The sequence below is a fragment of the Taudactylus pleione genome, unplaced genomic scaffold (genome assembly GCF_031769625.1).
Source record: "Taudactylus pleione unplaced genomic scaffold, aTauple2 ptg000154l, whole genome shotgun sequence".
Taxonomy (NCBI): domain Eukaryota; kingdom Metazoa; phylum Chordata; class Amphibia; order Anura; family Myobatrachidae; genus Taudactylus; species Taudactylus pleione.
Genome location: NW_028284556.1, coordinates 16,202,130 through 16,217,316, shown reverse-complemented (window position 1 = coordinate 16,217,316; position 15,187 = coordinate 16,202,130). Strand labels below are relative to the sequence as shown.

The 15,187-nt window shown below is 43.3% G+C and overlaps 1 protein-coding gene across 1 annotated transcript in view; it reads right to left on the bottom strand.

Annotated features, from left to right (window-relative positions):
* Nucleotides 1-12,203, bottom strand: part of SYNE1 (spectrin repeat containing nuclear envelope protein 1) — a 546,802-nt gene extending 534,599 nt beyond the window's left edge. Inside the window, exon 1 of the mRNA XM_088474380.1 lies at nucleotides 12,129-12,203. Within this exon, the coding sequence (XP_088330506.1) occupies nucleotides 12,129-12,195 (67 nt within the window). The 5' untranslated portion in view covers nucleotides 12,196-12,203. The remainder of the gene's footprint in view (nucleotides 1-12,128) is intronic.
* Nucleotides 12,204-15,187: the final 2,984 nt, after the last annotated feature.

Genomic DNA, 15,187 nt, shown 5'->3' with positions numbered 1-15,187 from the left:
GCGATATCGTTATCGCTGACGGTCGTCCCGTGTGTATGCACCATTACTATTAACTATTAGACTTGCTAAAAACTTACTATTGTACTTGTCTATAGTGTACTATAGCCAGAAAAATAAACGCTTTCTATGCCAATTTATACCATGCACTATCTACAGTGCCCCTTTAAAAGAGAACTATTTGAATTGTTTTTACATGTGACATCTTTGTATGCTGCTTTGCGTCTTTATAAGCTTTCATCAGTCTCTCACTTGAGAAGCCTTGAAATATTTTGAAGGCATTTAAACAGCTTAGCAGTATCAATATATATTTACTATACATGTGAGCACTTGAATTGTTGACAGGTTGTTATTTACTTAGTGTATTTGGCATGTCTATGAAGATTTATTGATCAAAAGCAAATATGCATTCTCGCATTCAAAGACAGATGTGTGACCAATGAAATATGGATTAATGACAAACCACACATAGCTTTAGCAAAACTGCATTGCAGTGATCCATCTTTTCATGCAAAGTTCCAGTCAGATTTTCATAATGTGTTTGGGTAACTCTCCTTCTTCACTAAGTCGCCCACTCTCTTTTACTTTAGGGCTCTATTCATCTACCGTTACCAGCGTAAATAATGGCAAAAGGCTCTAACACCATTTTTTCAACATTTTGCAAAGGGCTAACACCGGAGTAATCAGAAATACTTACTTTCTGTACTTTACCATCGTTCCCGTAGATTTATTTAGGGATGGTAGTGTAACTCAATTTAAGTAGCAGCGGAAAGCCTAGCTCTATTTATATCCAACACTGGGGACCAGAAAATACATGCGTATATGCACATTTGACATTAGCTCTTCGCCAACAGTGTTAGGCTGCTGGTAACCTAGAAGAGGACACTGCAGAGTAGGGAGATACTGCAGCATGTTACTGGACAGGATTAATTATTGATGAATACTGGCAGCACCTGAGTATGTAACAATGTGAGAAGCAGCAATACATTTTCAATGAGAAATTATGTATTGCCGGCATGGAACATAGAGCACATGCATGGGCAGTGGCTCTGGTAGGATCAGTTTCAGATGCCGGCCGCACGGTCTGATGACTGCGCATGTGCGAGCAGTTAGCTTGGTAAATTCGGAATTGAAGCAGCCCCTACAGAAACCTATGGGAGCTTCTTTTGCAGTAGAAACCTTAGGATCACAGCAGATGTTTTTGATTTCTGCTGCAGTCCACCATAGACACATTCAAGAGATACTTCATATTTGTAGGTACCTCCCGAAAACGGGTGTTTTTCGTTGGTCATCCCACAAATATTCTGTGATAAATGGACTAAACTTTATATGGCTAATGAACAGTGATTCTATTGGTGACTGGCAGGGCGGGCAGGTACCATCAGGGCCGGTACTACCAATAGAAAGATGACCTGAGAGCCAACATGTATAAAACTCAAGACATCATGTAACCAATGTAGTGATTTTATTTTCTCTGAGGCACTCCAGCACTGAGAATTTAAATTAGACACATTCTTCCTTAATAGCTGACAATAGGGAAGCCAAGGGCGTATATTTTGTTTATATTAATTTGGGCATGTCCTGCACTACAGGCATCTCACTAAAATGGATGCGGAGTGTAGGGGCAACATTACAGGCAGAACTGAGGCAAGCGTTTCCCTCAGCTGTCTGTGACCCTTCAACTACTCCACAAAAGTTAAGAATTGGTGGTGGTAGGAGTAAGGGGTTTAGGCCCTGATTCAAAGCCGGACGCTCTGACCAGAGCGCTCGCTCTGAATCAGGGCCCACCTCCATAATTATGGAGCGTCCTCCTGGACGCTCATATAGCTGTGGGTCACCACCCACAGCATATACGAGCGTGCAGGATGATGGTCACGATGGTCTTGACCATCGCGACCATCGCCACTGCGAGCCGAAGCCTGCGGTTAAGTTTCTCAACCGCAAGGCCCGGAGTGATTTTGGCTCTATCAGAGCCAAAATCATTCCCACTGACATCACTAGTGATGTCAGTGGGGCCAGCTTCTGACGGTAGGCGTTCCCTTGGGAACGCCCACGTATGGCAGGCACGCCCACCAAAGGGGGCGTGCTGTCAATCAACATCGACAGCACGCCCCCTTTGATCAGACACAACGAGCGAAGGAAAGTCCTTCGCTCGTCGCGTCTCGCGCATGTGCACGACGGAGCTCCCTCCGTCGTGCGCATGCGCAGTGCAGACCATCGACCCACTTGCGAGCGGACAGCCGCTCGCGAGTGGGTCTGAATCAGGCCCTTAGTTCCTGAATAAGGGGTCACCTATGGCGAGAGAACCTAGAGGGGCTAGTTACTGTCCATTGGCCCTGAATACAGATAAGTGTTTCATTTAATCCCAACAACATTTTACTTTGTTCCCATGAACATATACCTTGCAACTTACAAATGGTTTAAACATAACATTTGTAAATCTATTACGTTTGAAAATATAGTACTTGGAGCAGGTTTCTGTATTGAGGATTATCCTAGCGTTTACATATAGCTGAGACTTCTACGCAATAGCTTGTAAGCTGCTCGGCTCTCTGTGTAGGAGGAAACATTAGATACAGGGACTCTGGGCCTGATTCAGAGCCGGACGCTCTGACCAGAACGCTCGCTCTGAATCAGGGCCGGCCTAGCTTAAAATGGAGCGGCCTCCTGGCCGCTCGCATAGCTGTGGATGACCACCCACAGCTTATGCGAGCAGCCAAAAAGATGGTCGCAATGGTCAAGACCATCGCGACCATCGGGCTTGCGACGAGACCCTGCGGTAGGGTCTCGCTGCCGCAAGCCCAGGAGTGCTTTTGGCTCTATCACTAGTGATGTCAGTGCAGCTGGACCCAGACAGTAGGCGTTCCCATGGGAACGCCTCCGTCTGGGCCGCCACGCTCCTGGCATGCCCACCAAAGGGGGCATGCTGTCACTCACCATCGACAGCACGCCCCCTGTGGTGCGAGACCCCGAGCGACGGCTTCCCCGTCGTTCGCCGGGTCTCGCGCATGCGCACGACGGAGGCGCCTTCGTCGTGCGCATGCGCATTTGGGTAACATCGACCCGCTTGCGAGCGTACAGCGCTCGCGAGCGGGTCTGAATGAGACCCTCTATCCCTAAAGTACTATTAATGGAAAGGGAAAATATTAAGTAAAACTGATTTACAAAGTGAAAATCTCTTTTTAAGCTTTAAGCTCCCAGCATGACACAGCTATGTCCCCGCGATAAGGTGACCAGGGCCCCGATTCCAATTGTGGAGGTAAAACTCAAAGTAAGCAAAACAATCAATGTGAAGTACTGTATTATCTATTATATGAAGATGCTCGGCCTGTGTCTAGCAACTGTGCACTGGCTATCTACTAGACACTGATGCACTTCTCTTGCAGCCCTTGGAGCCGTTAATAACCCCACATATGAGATCACCTCTTCCTCTCAGGGATAAAGGGGAGGAGGAGTACAGAGATGAAAGAGAGGTGGGGGGAGACAGTCCTGAAAGAGAGAGCATAGGGAGGGGGGCAGGTAAAAGAGGGGGGAGTGGGATCAGATGAAAGAGAGGGGACAGGCAGGGGGTTAACCTAAAAGAGAGAGGGGAGGATGGGCACAGATTAAAGAGATGGGCAGTGGCATGGTGCTGAAGGAGAGAGACAGACAGGGGGAGGGGGGAAAGGAGGGAAAGAGATAACAGAGTCATACACGGTGGGGGCGGAGATGTGAAGGTGGGGCAAGACGCCTGTTAGAGTCTGGAGCTGGTGCCCCCCCCCCCTGCTGCCTTCCCAACTTCAACACTCCCCATGGCCCCATCAACAACCTCCTTAACCATCAACCTTCTTAACCGTCAAATGGGGTGAAGTGGGACAGATCAGAGAAAGAGAGCCGAGGGAAAGAGTGACAAATAAGAGAAGAGGACTTGACAGAGATGAAAGAGTGCTGTAGAGATGCAGTGGGTGGCATGAGGCTGGAGAGATGCATGTGGTGGCATGAGGCTGGAGAGATGCAAGGGCTGGCATGAGACTGGCGAGATGCAGGAGATGGCATGAGGCTTGAAAGACACAGGAGGTGGCATGAGGGGAGTTGCAAGGGGTGGCAAGAGGCTATAGAAAAGTAGGGATTGGCATGAGGCTGGAGAAACAAAGATGGTGGCAAGAGGCTGGAGAGACGTAGGTGGTGGCATAAGGCTGGAGAGACACAGGGGAGGCATGAAGCTAGAGAGAAACAGGAGGTGGTATGAGGCTGGAGAGACGCAGGATGTGGCATGATGCTAGAGAGATGTAGGGGTTGGCATGTGGCTGGAGAGACAAAGGAGGTGGCATGAGGCTGGAGAGACACAGAAGGTGTCATGAGGCTGGAGAGACACAGGACCTGGCATGAGGCTGTAGCGATGCTAAGGTTGGCATGAGGCTGAAGAGACAAAGGAGATGCAGAGGGTGTGGCAGGAGTCTTTAGAGACAAAGGGGGTGGCATTAAGATGGAGCGCTGGGGTTTATGCTTAGTAAGATTATAAAATAATATTAGTGACAATATTACCATATTGGATACACCTAACATACACATATTAACAGCACACAATCTGGGCAAACAACATTTTTTATAGTGTTTTAGCAAACCAATAAATATTGTTTCATCCTCTAAATATATATATATTAGACCTGCCTTCGTTCAAGGTATTTTATTTTACATATTTTGCTATTTCATCACTTCCATCATATTACAATTAAATACAATATCTATCTATTTAAATACTAATAAATGCCCCAGTTCCCATTGCTGCATCATCAGTAATATGTGTTATCTTCCAGAAACCTCAAGTAGTTATGTGAAGCTGTTAGTCAGCTCCTAGTGAACAGCTTGTACACTGTAATATCAACAGCTCAGATTTTGTCAATATGATCAGTAACTTTGAAAGTCCTTCCCATAGCTTGCCTAGTTACACAAATAAAGCTACGTGTCAACCCAAGGAATGCACTGATTGTTTTTTACATCCACAATGGAATATTTGCATGCAGCAGATTCATATGTTCGCTGATTAATTTAGATCACTAACACAGATGTACGCGACTTTTCGTTTTTCAATTCATTACTTTTACTATGTCAATTTGTGATATGGGGGGCGCCGTCGGCCACGGTCCAGGGCCGCCAGTAAAGTCAGTGTAGTGCGGTCCACAGTACACAGTAACACACATTGCCGCCAGCGCTGGGTAGTACACTGCTGCCAGCGCTGGGCGTGTGTTTCAGAAGCCAATGAGAGTCAGACAGAATCTCATTAGCTACTGCGCCGGCTGCCGAAGCCAGGCTGGACCTCACTCATGAGTCCACCTTCTGGCTCCTGCAGTTGGTGATGGGAGAGACGTCATGTCCCATAGTACAGAGCAGGAGGACGGAGGAGCGGACAGCGGCAGGAGCAGGGATTCAGGTAAGTGTTTTTTGTGTATGTATGTCTGTGTGTGTGTTTTATGTAAGGGGCACTGAATAGGGAGGACCACTACTATCACTACTGGGGGCACTGAATAGGGAGGACCACTACTGGGGGCACTGAATAGGGAGGACCACTACTGGGGGAACTGTATAAAGGGCACTGCATAGAGGGGATCACTACTGGGGGCACTGCATAAGGGGATCACTACTGGCGGCACTGTATAAGGGGAACTACTGGGGGCCTGCATAAGAGGGACCACTACTGGGGGTATTGCATACTAGGGGTACTGTATAAGGGGCACTACTAGGGGCCTGCATAAGAGGGACCACTACTTGGGGGCACTGCATACTGTGGGTACTGTATAAGGTGCACTACAGGGCGCCTGCATAAGGGGGACCACTACTAGGGGCACTGCATAGGGAGGAGTGTATAAGGGGCACAGTATAAGGGTGCACTACTGGGAGCACTGCATAAGGGGGGTGCACTACTAGGGGCAGTGTATAAGGGGCACGGCTACTGGGGACATTGCATAAGGGGCACTACTACAGTGGGCAGTGCCAGAGGGGCACTACTACTAGGGCATAAAGGTGCATATGGAATGGAAGGGAATGTTTCCAGTGACGAGAAAGGGGTGTGTGCCATGTTGACACGCCCATTTTTCAGTGGCCAAGCCCCTTGTGGTACATGGCCACGCCCACTTTTCATTGCGCGCACATAGTGGGGGGGAGGCATAGTTGTGGGGTATTCAGCTCCATTTTTCATCTTGCCCTGGGCTCCAAATACCCTAGTTACGACACTGGTGATAATAATAACAATATACTATTTGTTCAAGTCAATTGCTGGGCTCTACCCTTGCTTAACTTTTTCAAATTAATTCAAATACATTTTTAATAATTTGTTTGTTGATAAATTATTTTACCAGTAAGTAATATGACAGTCACCTCTCACTTTCTAGCAAGTCCTGAAAAAATATAGATAAATAACACCTATTTTAGAGCCTGATTCACTATGGATCGCTATTGCAATCGCAGCTGCGATTGTGCACGCAGATCTGCTGCGAAAATATGCTAATGTCTGCATTCGCAAAGCCAGCATAGAGACACTCACTACCACTATCACACATCCATAAGACCTCGCAGACCTCCATATACATCAGTACCATCGAGTAACATCGGACCCTCATGCAGAATTACAGCAGATCAGATCTTACTCAGAAATTGCAACTGTCGTTGCACGCAGCGAGTACTCAAACTGCGTATGTCGTCGCAGTGGCTAATTTATGCACGCCCGGGAAATGGCGTTCAAACGGACAGACATGCAACCAATGCATTGTTAGATGTGGAAGTCTCAGTGGACCAGGCAAACAAAATGGGGAATTAGATACTTACAATAAACTCTTTACATTTTATAGTAGAGGTTTATGTATTGCATCACTTATTTTGGATGACTATGGAACGGCAACTAAAAGTTTAAGCGTGTAGAACAATGTACCCTTCCCCATGAAGCTTTCAGGGCTTGAGACATCACCCAGAGCTACAAGTGTCCACCAAATAAGTGCTGCAGTTGTCAAGCTCTTTGAGGGATGACAAAATATGAAACTAGAAAAGAGTATAAGGGGGGTATTATATTGTCACATTCAGCAGTTGACATCTAACATTAGAATATAGAATCGATCACCTATGTTACAGAAAACACTGACAGAGGTTAAATCCACAAAATAGAGACATGTTGTTTATCTTTTAAAACAGTTAATATTGTTTATTAACAGTTATTTATAGTATATAGGACACACACATATTACACAATGTTTTACATATTTAGTCATTCACATTAGTCGAAAGTCCAAGTAGAGCTTACAATCTACATTCCTACCACATGAACACACACAATAGGGTTAATTTGTCAAAATCCAATTACCTTACCAGTATTTTTTTTCGAGAGAGAGGGTGGGAACCCGAACAAATAAAGGAAGAACAGACAAACTCCACACATATCAGGCTTTGGTTGCCAATTGAACACATGACCTCAGTGCTGTGAGTCAGTAACCACTACACCACTGACCACTACACCAGTGGGGTCCACCAAAGCCTCTCCGGGTATAGTGATCGTCATCTATCACCTATATCACTGCTGTTTGGTGACACCATCAGAGCAGCCCTGATAAACAAGTGTCGGACAAAAAAATGCACGAAAAAGACACCCGATGCTAGCAGAGTCGCACGGGACCTGGCGCGCCAACAGGGGCTGTTTGGTGCTACTGCAGCAAGAATGTATAAGGACACATCTGTAATAATAAAAAAAACAACAGATAGATTCAATTGCTCCTAATGGAGTTGCAATGTCAATGAATGAACTATATAGACCTGAATGGTTCAATACCTGCTAATCCAATCAGATAAATTTTGCTGTACTCCAGCCAATCAGAAGGTATCTACTCCCTATTGACTCTCCAGGATTTACTGAGAGGATATTGACTCTCCAGGTCAAGAGAGTCCAGTCATTTTTAATTTATTGGGATCCGATCAGAATGCCAACATGGACATAACGTCAACAAGGAAAATGTCGATGTTCACATAATGCCAACATTTAACATGTAGACACCAGAATATCAAAAGTACATTTTTATGCTATTAGGTTAAGCTTAGGGCTAGGTTTAAGGTTAGGCTAAAACATGGAGCAGAAAAAAAAAAAAAAACATTCCGGTATCGACATTATGAACAGGTCAACATTTTTACCAAGTCCACATTTGAGAAAGTCAACATATTACTTGTCGACCTAATGTCCATATCGACATCCTGCTGCCAACATTCTGAATTTTGACTTTTCATGCCACACCCATTTAACTATGTGCTTTACTCTTCTCCAATGTATTTCCCCCATTTATCCAATAATAATAGTATGTCCTATATGACCCATGCCATAAGGAGCTCTGCCCCTATAATACTCTCACCACAAGTGGATCTGGGGAACAGAAGCAGTATACAAGTGATCCTTATTTTTCAAAACAGCACCACACACACACACACACACACACTTATGCAGATAGCAGTTGCTACTAAAACAAATAATATATATTAAATATAAGAGGATACAGAAACTTTAAATCCTTAATATTTAAACAGCCCTTGTACTGTGATAATATCCACAGCTTTCACCAGTGTAGTTGTGAGTGAAATAAGAGGCATCTGCACTGCAGTTCATCCCTTCATTCATAATTCAACATAACCGTCTACTAGTGAGTTGATGCACATTCCACTATAAATCTTGGCAAAGGTAAAATATAGAAATGACTACTGCAGTACAGACACTCCCGCAACCCAGCCAAACTCAATACTTGGACACTGTAATACAGAAACTTTTAAGCTATTAATTGTTTTCCTAAGTGTCTGTAAACTATTGTCATACTCAAGTTTTCACCTTTCTCATAGCAAATTAATTTATTATTAATGCATTTCAAACTGAGCTTCAATAAAGCCAATGCTTCCATATAAACATTTAGAAAAGACAAATGGGATTATGTATCAAGCAGTGAAAAGAGTGGAGAATTGGACCAGTGGAGAAGTTGCATTTATCAAATACATTATATAAAATGATAGGCAGATGCTGATTGGTTGCTTTGCTATGGAGTATATAGGAAAGATTCCTGGACTGCACACCCTGAATATATATAATGGGAGGTGCTACCTGATGAGACTAATTGCAGGCACAGAAACAGACAAATCTCAGGTGCACATATAATATATAAATGCAATAAAATTTTGCAATAAATAGAGGTTTTTAGCATAATCATGGCCAAGGTTATAGGCCTACCCACCATATCCATGTAACCTCTTTAGGGTAGGTCCCTAACATGCTAGGGTTCAAATCCAGCACACCCCCAAACTAGCCCAGCTAAGCCGGGACATGGTGGGTAGGCCCATAACCTTGGCCATGATTATGCTAAAAACCTCTATTGATTGCAAAATTTTATTGCATTTATATATTATCAGTAATTGGAGTTGTGCACCTGAGATATGTCTGTTTTTGCTTTGATATGGGCAACTTCTCCACTTCTCCAATCTTTTCACTGTTTGATACATAAACCAGAAAATGCTGTATTACTGTCACTGTTTATCATTTGGGGCAAATATCACAAAGAAGACTGCACAAAGGAGCCTATCATTATTTACTGGAACTGGTTTCTGGGCAATCTATTATTGCCCCCTAGCCGGGAGAGCAGCTCCAATAAGCAGCTATCCAAGAAATGTCAAATACCAGAATTTCTGCATTAGAGTCTTAATAAGTAGCCTTTTTACTTAATTTAGTGGTATCCCATCAATTGAACTGATTTTGCATGATTACCAGGGCAAAAATAATTGATTAATAGCCCCCCTAATGTGCTGCTTAATGCAAATAAGCTTTTATCGGAACATAACATATTTATAAATAGTTTTAAACATCTTTGAAAATGAGATATAGACATCAACTGGGGAGCAAATTCAGCCTGGTGGAAAATGTGCTGTTTTAGTTTATCTGATGTTTTTGTTTTACACAGATAATAAAATTGAATGGAAAATGTTATTTTAATGAACTATAATTAATGCAATAATCCTGCATACAGTATAGAAAGCAGTGCGTCAGTCACTATACAATACAAACCAATATGCAATACAGAGCCCAATATGGAGACCACTCTAAGAAAAAGAGCCCATTCGCCATTCTACAAACACAAAGCGCATGTGGTGAGTTATTCTGTAGGCAATTGGCCTGGCTTTGCCAAGATGTTTATGTTCACCTTCACCTCCATTCTCAAAGCAGATTAAGGGGGATATTTAATAAAGCTTGGAGAGAGATAAAATTGGAGATAAATAGCACCAACCAATCAGCTCCTGTCACTTTACAGGCTGTGTTTGAAAAATGACAGTTAGGAGATGATTGGTTGATGCTATTTATCTCCAAATTTATTTCTCTCCAAGCTATATTAAATCTCCCCCTAAATGCATTAAGAATACTGTAATACACCACATCCAATAACACAATGTACTGTTGCTCATTTACAAAAGTGTACCAACGCGCATAGCGAAAGACATTAGCTTTGCAACAGTGTGCCACAATGGTCGGTCAAGAAACTTGACTTCTGAGCAAGTTCTGTAAACGTGAAGTGTTCCTCCACATGTGAAGTGACAAAAACGTTTAGGAGAAGCTTTGTAAATGTCACATCAAATTTAATCTCTTTAGTAGCACACCTTTCAATTAGGTAAAGGTTTATGCTTTTGTCTTACAGCTTGATTTAGTGTTATTCAAGCCCGTTGCACTGATTCTGGCGGCCATGTTCAGACGGACATTCCTGCCTTGATAGTGCTGGCGTGACCAATGGTGCATCTTTTTATGTACAGCAGCAGATTAGCGAAAGCAGCCAGTGGGCTTCTGAGTAGAAAGAGTATCAGCTGTATCATTAGCATAAAGTCGTAGTCACACTGCGTTTAAAAACAAAACAGTCGCAGCTGCATTACTGCCCAGCTCTGAATCTGGCCCTGTGGGGCAGTCAGGAGCAGAGGGAAAATTGTCCAGTTGAAGGAATCACCTCTATGTACATAACTATATAACAACTAAGCACATGGTAGAATGTATTCTAAACACATGGTTGCATAATCTTCCCAGAATTTCCATGAGACTCGTGAATTTTGGGGGAGTTCTCCAGGCTCTTGGTATAGTAGGCAACTCTACCGCATGCTGCCCTCTTCTCTCCTAAAATGGGCAGGGCGGGATGATGCTATTCACTATAAAACGTGTTATCGTTGTCCCATCCCTTATCCGCAATGCCGCAAATTGCGGGGAGGGGGTTTAACAATAATCCAAAGCATACCCCAAAATCACTAAAAAAAATGTATTACATTTACAGCAACCAAAGATGAAGGTTTATGGGATGTCCTTCACAGTTCCCAGAAACTCATATTACTGAGGACTGTAAGGAGATGCACAGGCAGTAAATCCAATTCTAATAATATTTGTGAGACAGAGCACTTCTAGAACAGTAATGTAAAAAATCCTAAAGCTAAATTGAAAGTCTCTTTGGAAGCATAGCTTTCTGTCAATGAGGTTATATTAAATACTTACTTACAATGCGCTCCCACACAAACACTTCTGCTATAGTTAGTGGAGCTAAGGTTTTGCACAATGCAGCCCTACCAAGATAAAAATCCTAGACTATTTTTATTTTTGCTGCAAAACATGTTTTCTATTACTCTGATGCAGAGGAGTATAATACAGTAAATTAACCTAGGGATGTCACAGTGTTAAATCTAGGCCTGTGTATATTTATGCTGTATAAATCATTGAGCTTATATGTATAGTATCAGCATCCCTTAAAATCCATGGTTATCTGCGGTAATTTTTAGAGTGCAATATGGATGTTTGCTATGCAGCTCCAATTATTTGCTATATTATGTATGTCAACTATATGCTGTTTTATTTTGTGAGTTATGCCTTTGATCCACATACTTTGTTTTTTATTTTCGAAACAGGTGCAGCTTGACTTGATATTTTTAACAAGGCTTAGTTTTGGCACTTGGAAAATGCATAATGCAAGAAAGAATATTCTAGCAGAGTTATGAACATAACAAAATATAACACGACAACTCATTAGTATTCCGGCGGTGTTGACAATCTCTTCATACACTGTTTCTCAAAGTTCAAAAGAGAAATACATGTCAGAATTCAGCTTGTGTAGAACACTTACCTTGCAACCTTTGCATTACATTTGCAATGTCTCTTGTGTTTCTATTCACTAGCCGAGAGGTAGCCATGTTGCCTCTGCTGGGGTTCCTTGGCTGAAGGAATGCTCGCACCAAGTTTAGCTTTTAGGATGTTCGAGAATATTTTTGCTCCTCTAAAACATCTTCTCGGCTGCTGACGGATGAGTCACTGCTGCCTGGCACCCAATCAAAAGAAGACCTGTCACGATTCTAATGCTGCTGTTAATTTCTTCTTACGGGTCCTGTGCTTCTCACTGAAGGCTTAAGCTGCCTGAAAAGACAGAGAGGCAGGAATTAGAAGGGACTTGCATGGTTTCATGTGATGCTAAAACCTGTAATCTCATTAGCAATTCTGACAAAGATTGGCAGTGGAGGATATACAATATAACGTGTGCCAAGCAGACAATTACTGTTGAAAGCACATTTACTGTAGCAGTTGTGTATTGAGTGAAATATCCATAAACAAACAGTCAACTGTGTTCACCTTCCGTCAGTACTTTTCATACTAAGGAATGTAATGCTATGCAGGATTTACATATAAGTACACGGCCCTCAACTAGAACCCTATGAATGGTTTAATACACTGAAAGACTGTTAATTGGATTTTAAAGTTGTTTGCCCCATAACCTGACCAGAATCACCAACTTAAAAAAGCAGATATGTTATATAGTTATGTATATACATACAGGTGATTACAAGGCTTGATTCATTTTTATATTCTATTAAAGTCTGATAACATGCATATAATTTGCATTAAAAAAAGGATCCTACAAGCAGATTTTGAGGGTTAGTGTGTATATAGCCTAAGCTGTTAATATGTGCTAAAAAAAGGTGTACATTAGTTTATACAACATGGTAGAATGAAGCTCTATATGAGACATAAATGCATACAGATCTGTACTGTAACACTCACCCACTATATCACCCCCTCTCCCTTCTTTATATATATTATTCACTGACATTTACTATTCACTAACTGCAGTAACTATAAGAGAGCCAGACAGTGACTTCTCACCTCTATGAAAACATTGGAATTACTACAGTGTATTGGCCTGATTCAGAGAATAACACAATGCCCATTATTTGCTACTGCGCATGCATGAAAAGTCCTGACACCCCTACAATGCATGTGTTACACAGAGTGTACGCACAAGATGCTGTTGCGATCGGGACAGATGGTATCAGATATGGGGCGGTAAAGTGATGGTCGTTCCTGGGTGGTGACTTTGAGGTTGGCCTGATGTGAACGCAAAAAAACATCTGTCTCATGGGCGTGTTATGTGAGTGTGGTGGGTGTGTCAGTGTAAGTGGCTGGGACACGCCGTCTGAACACGGCCTCAGAGGCCATAGTCAGATGGGGAAACTGCACTTGCCATAGGGCTGTTGCAAGTGTTGATGGTGCACCGATGGTGGCGCGTCAAGGATCACCGGCGGTGTTACAGCCTGCAGACATGCAGAAAGTGGGCATTTCAATGCCCATTTAGACGCTGCCTACTATACCAGGAGGAGGCTGATGCTAGCTGATAGACGCAAGAGAGGCCACAGCAGCGCCCACCTCTGAATCAGACCCTATATGACCACCTGCTAAAATTTGCTATTGATTTGCTATTATTACTTTTATTGAGATCTATCTTGCTAATTGAATGTTTCTTTCCAGTAAGTGTAATATATCACTGCATTTTCTTGTGGATTTACTGTGACCTAATAATGCAGCAGATGATTCCATATTTTCCTGTATAGTATCACTGTAATTCTCAGTAGTTGTCCTTATTGTGCATCAGTCCAGTGTGTGCATACTGGGGCAGGGCATGCTGTCTCTAGCAGAATAGAGAATAATTAAGTTTATACGGGCTGGGTGCAGGATCCTGATGGTCAGGATGCCGACAGTCAGAATACCAACAGCAGCATCCTGATAGTCAGAATGCCCACAGATTTCTGTAAGTATTATAACCCTTACCCTCACCCACCCACTAGCCTACCTCTCCTGCAGCATAGCCCTAACCCTCCCCTCCTGCAGCCTAACCCTCCCCCTAACCATAACCATCCCCCTAACCTTAACCATGTCACCCCACCTCCCCGAATACTTACCTCCGCAATATGTCAGGATGCTGACAGTTGGGATGCCGCTGTCAGTATTGTGACCTTCGGCATCCTGTCAGGATATTGACTACATCTCGTTTATACCTAGTTCTCTAATGCTAACACAAAACTTCTCTATCTACATACAGGGTCGTAGCTATTGGTTGCCCAGAATGGCAATTGCCAGGATGATACTAACCAGGGTCGCTAGTGGAGGGGCGCTGTCTAGCTCAGCCACCTACAAAATGTAACCTCTGGGGGACCCACAGCAGCCAGATGGCTGGGAAGACTCTTAGCAAATGTCAACAGCCTTGCCTTTTGTTCTGAGCTCTGGGCCTTGTCACGGAGCCTCCATGATGTTGTTGTTGATATGTGTGTGCCATGTGGCAGTGGTATGCAGATTAATTAGCAACACCATTAAAATTACAGATACACTAAATGATAGAGCTGCTTTACCAATTGTCAGGTTTATTTGATGTGTAGTAGTAGTTACTGGTACAGCCGTACTCACAGTTACACACTTGTTAATTTGGATAGAGTGGACCATGAGTGGAACATACAGAGCACCAGCTGGTGATGTATGAAGGTAACGGTGCAGGTATAAACAGGCCATATACAGGATAATGTGGCCGGGTTTCATGGAACCCATATGTGACCCACAGTGGCTCTCATACAGTGACAAGATGGCGCCACACATGCACAGAAGACCAAATGGCAGACTTCTTGATAAAGTAGAATACTTCACGTAAGGAGCATACATGGAGGTAGCACAGCAGCACACTACATATTTCAACAGTGGTGGCCACAATGACAGCATGTGCTACACATGTAACAGTGCAACACAGCTGATTAGAAGTTTCAGTTATACCCCTTTCACACTGCCATCAAATAACCCGGGTTACTGCACATGAGCGCGCAGCAACCCGGGTTACTGTGCAGAGTAAAAGGGGCCAATTGAAATAAC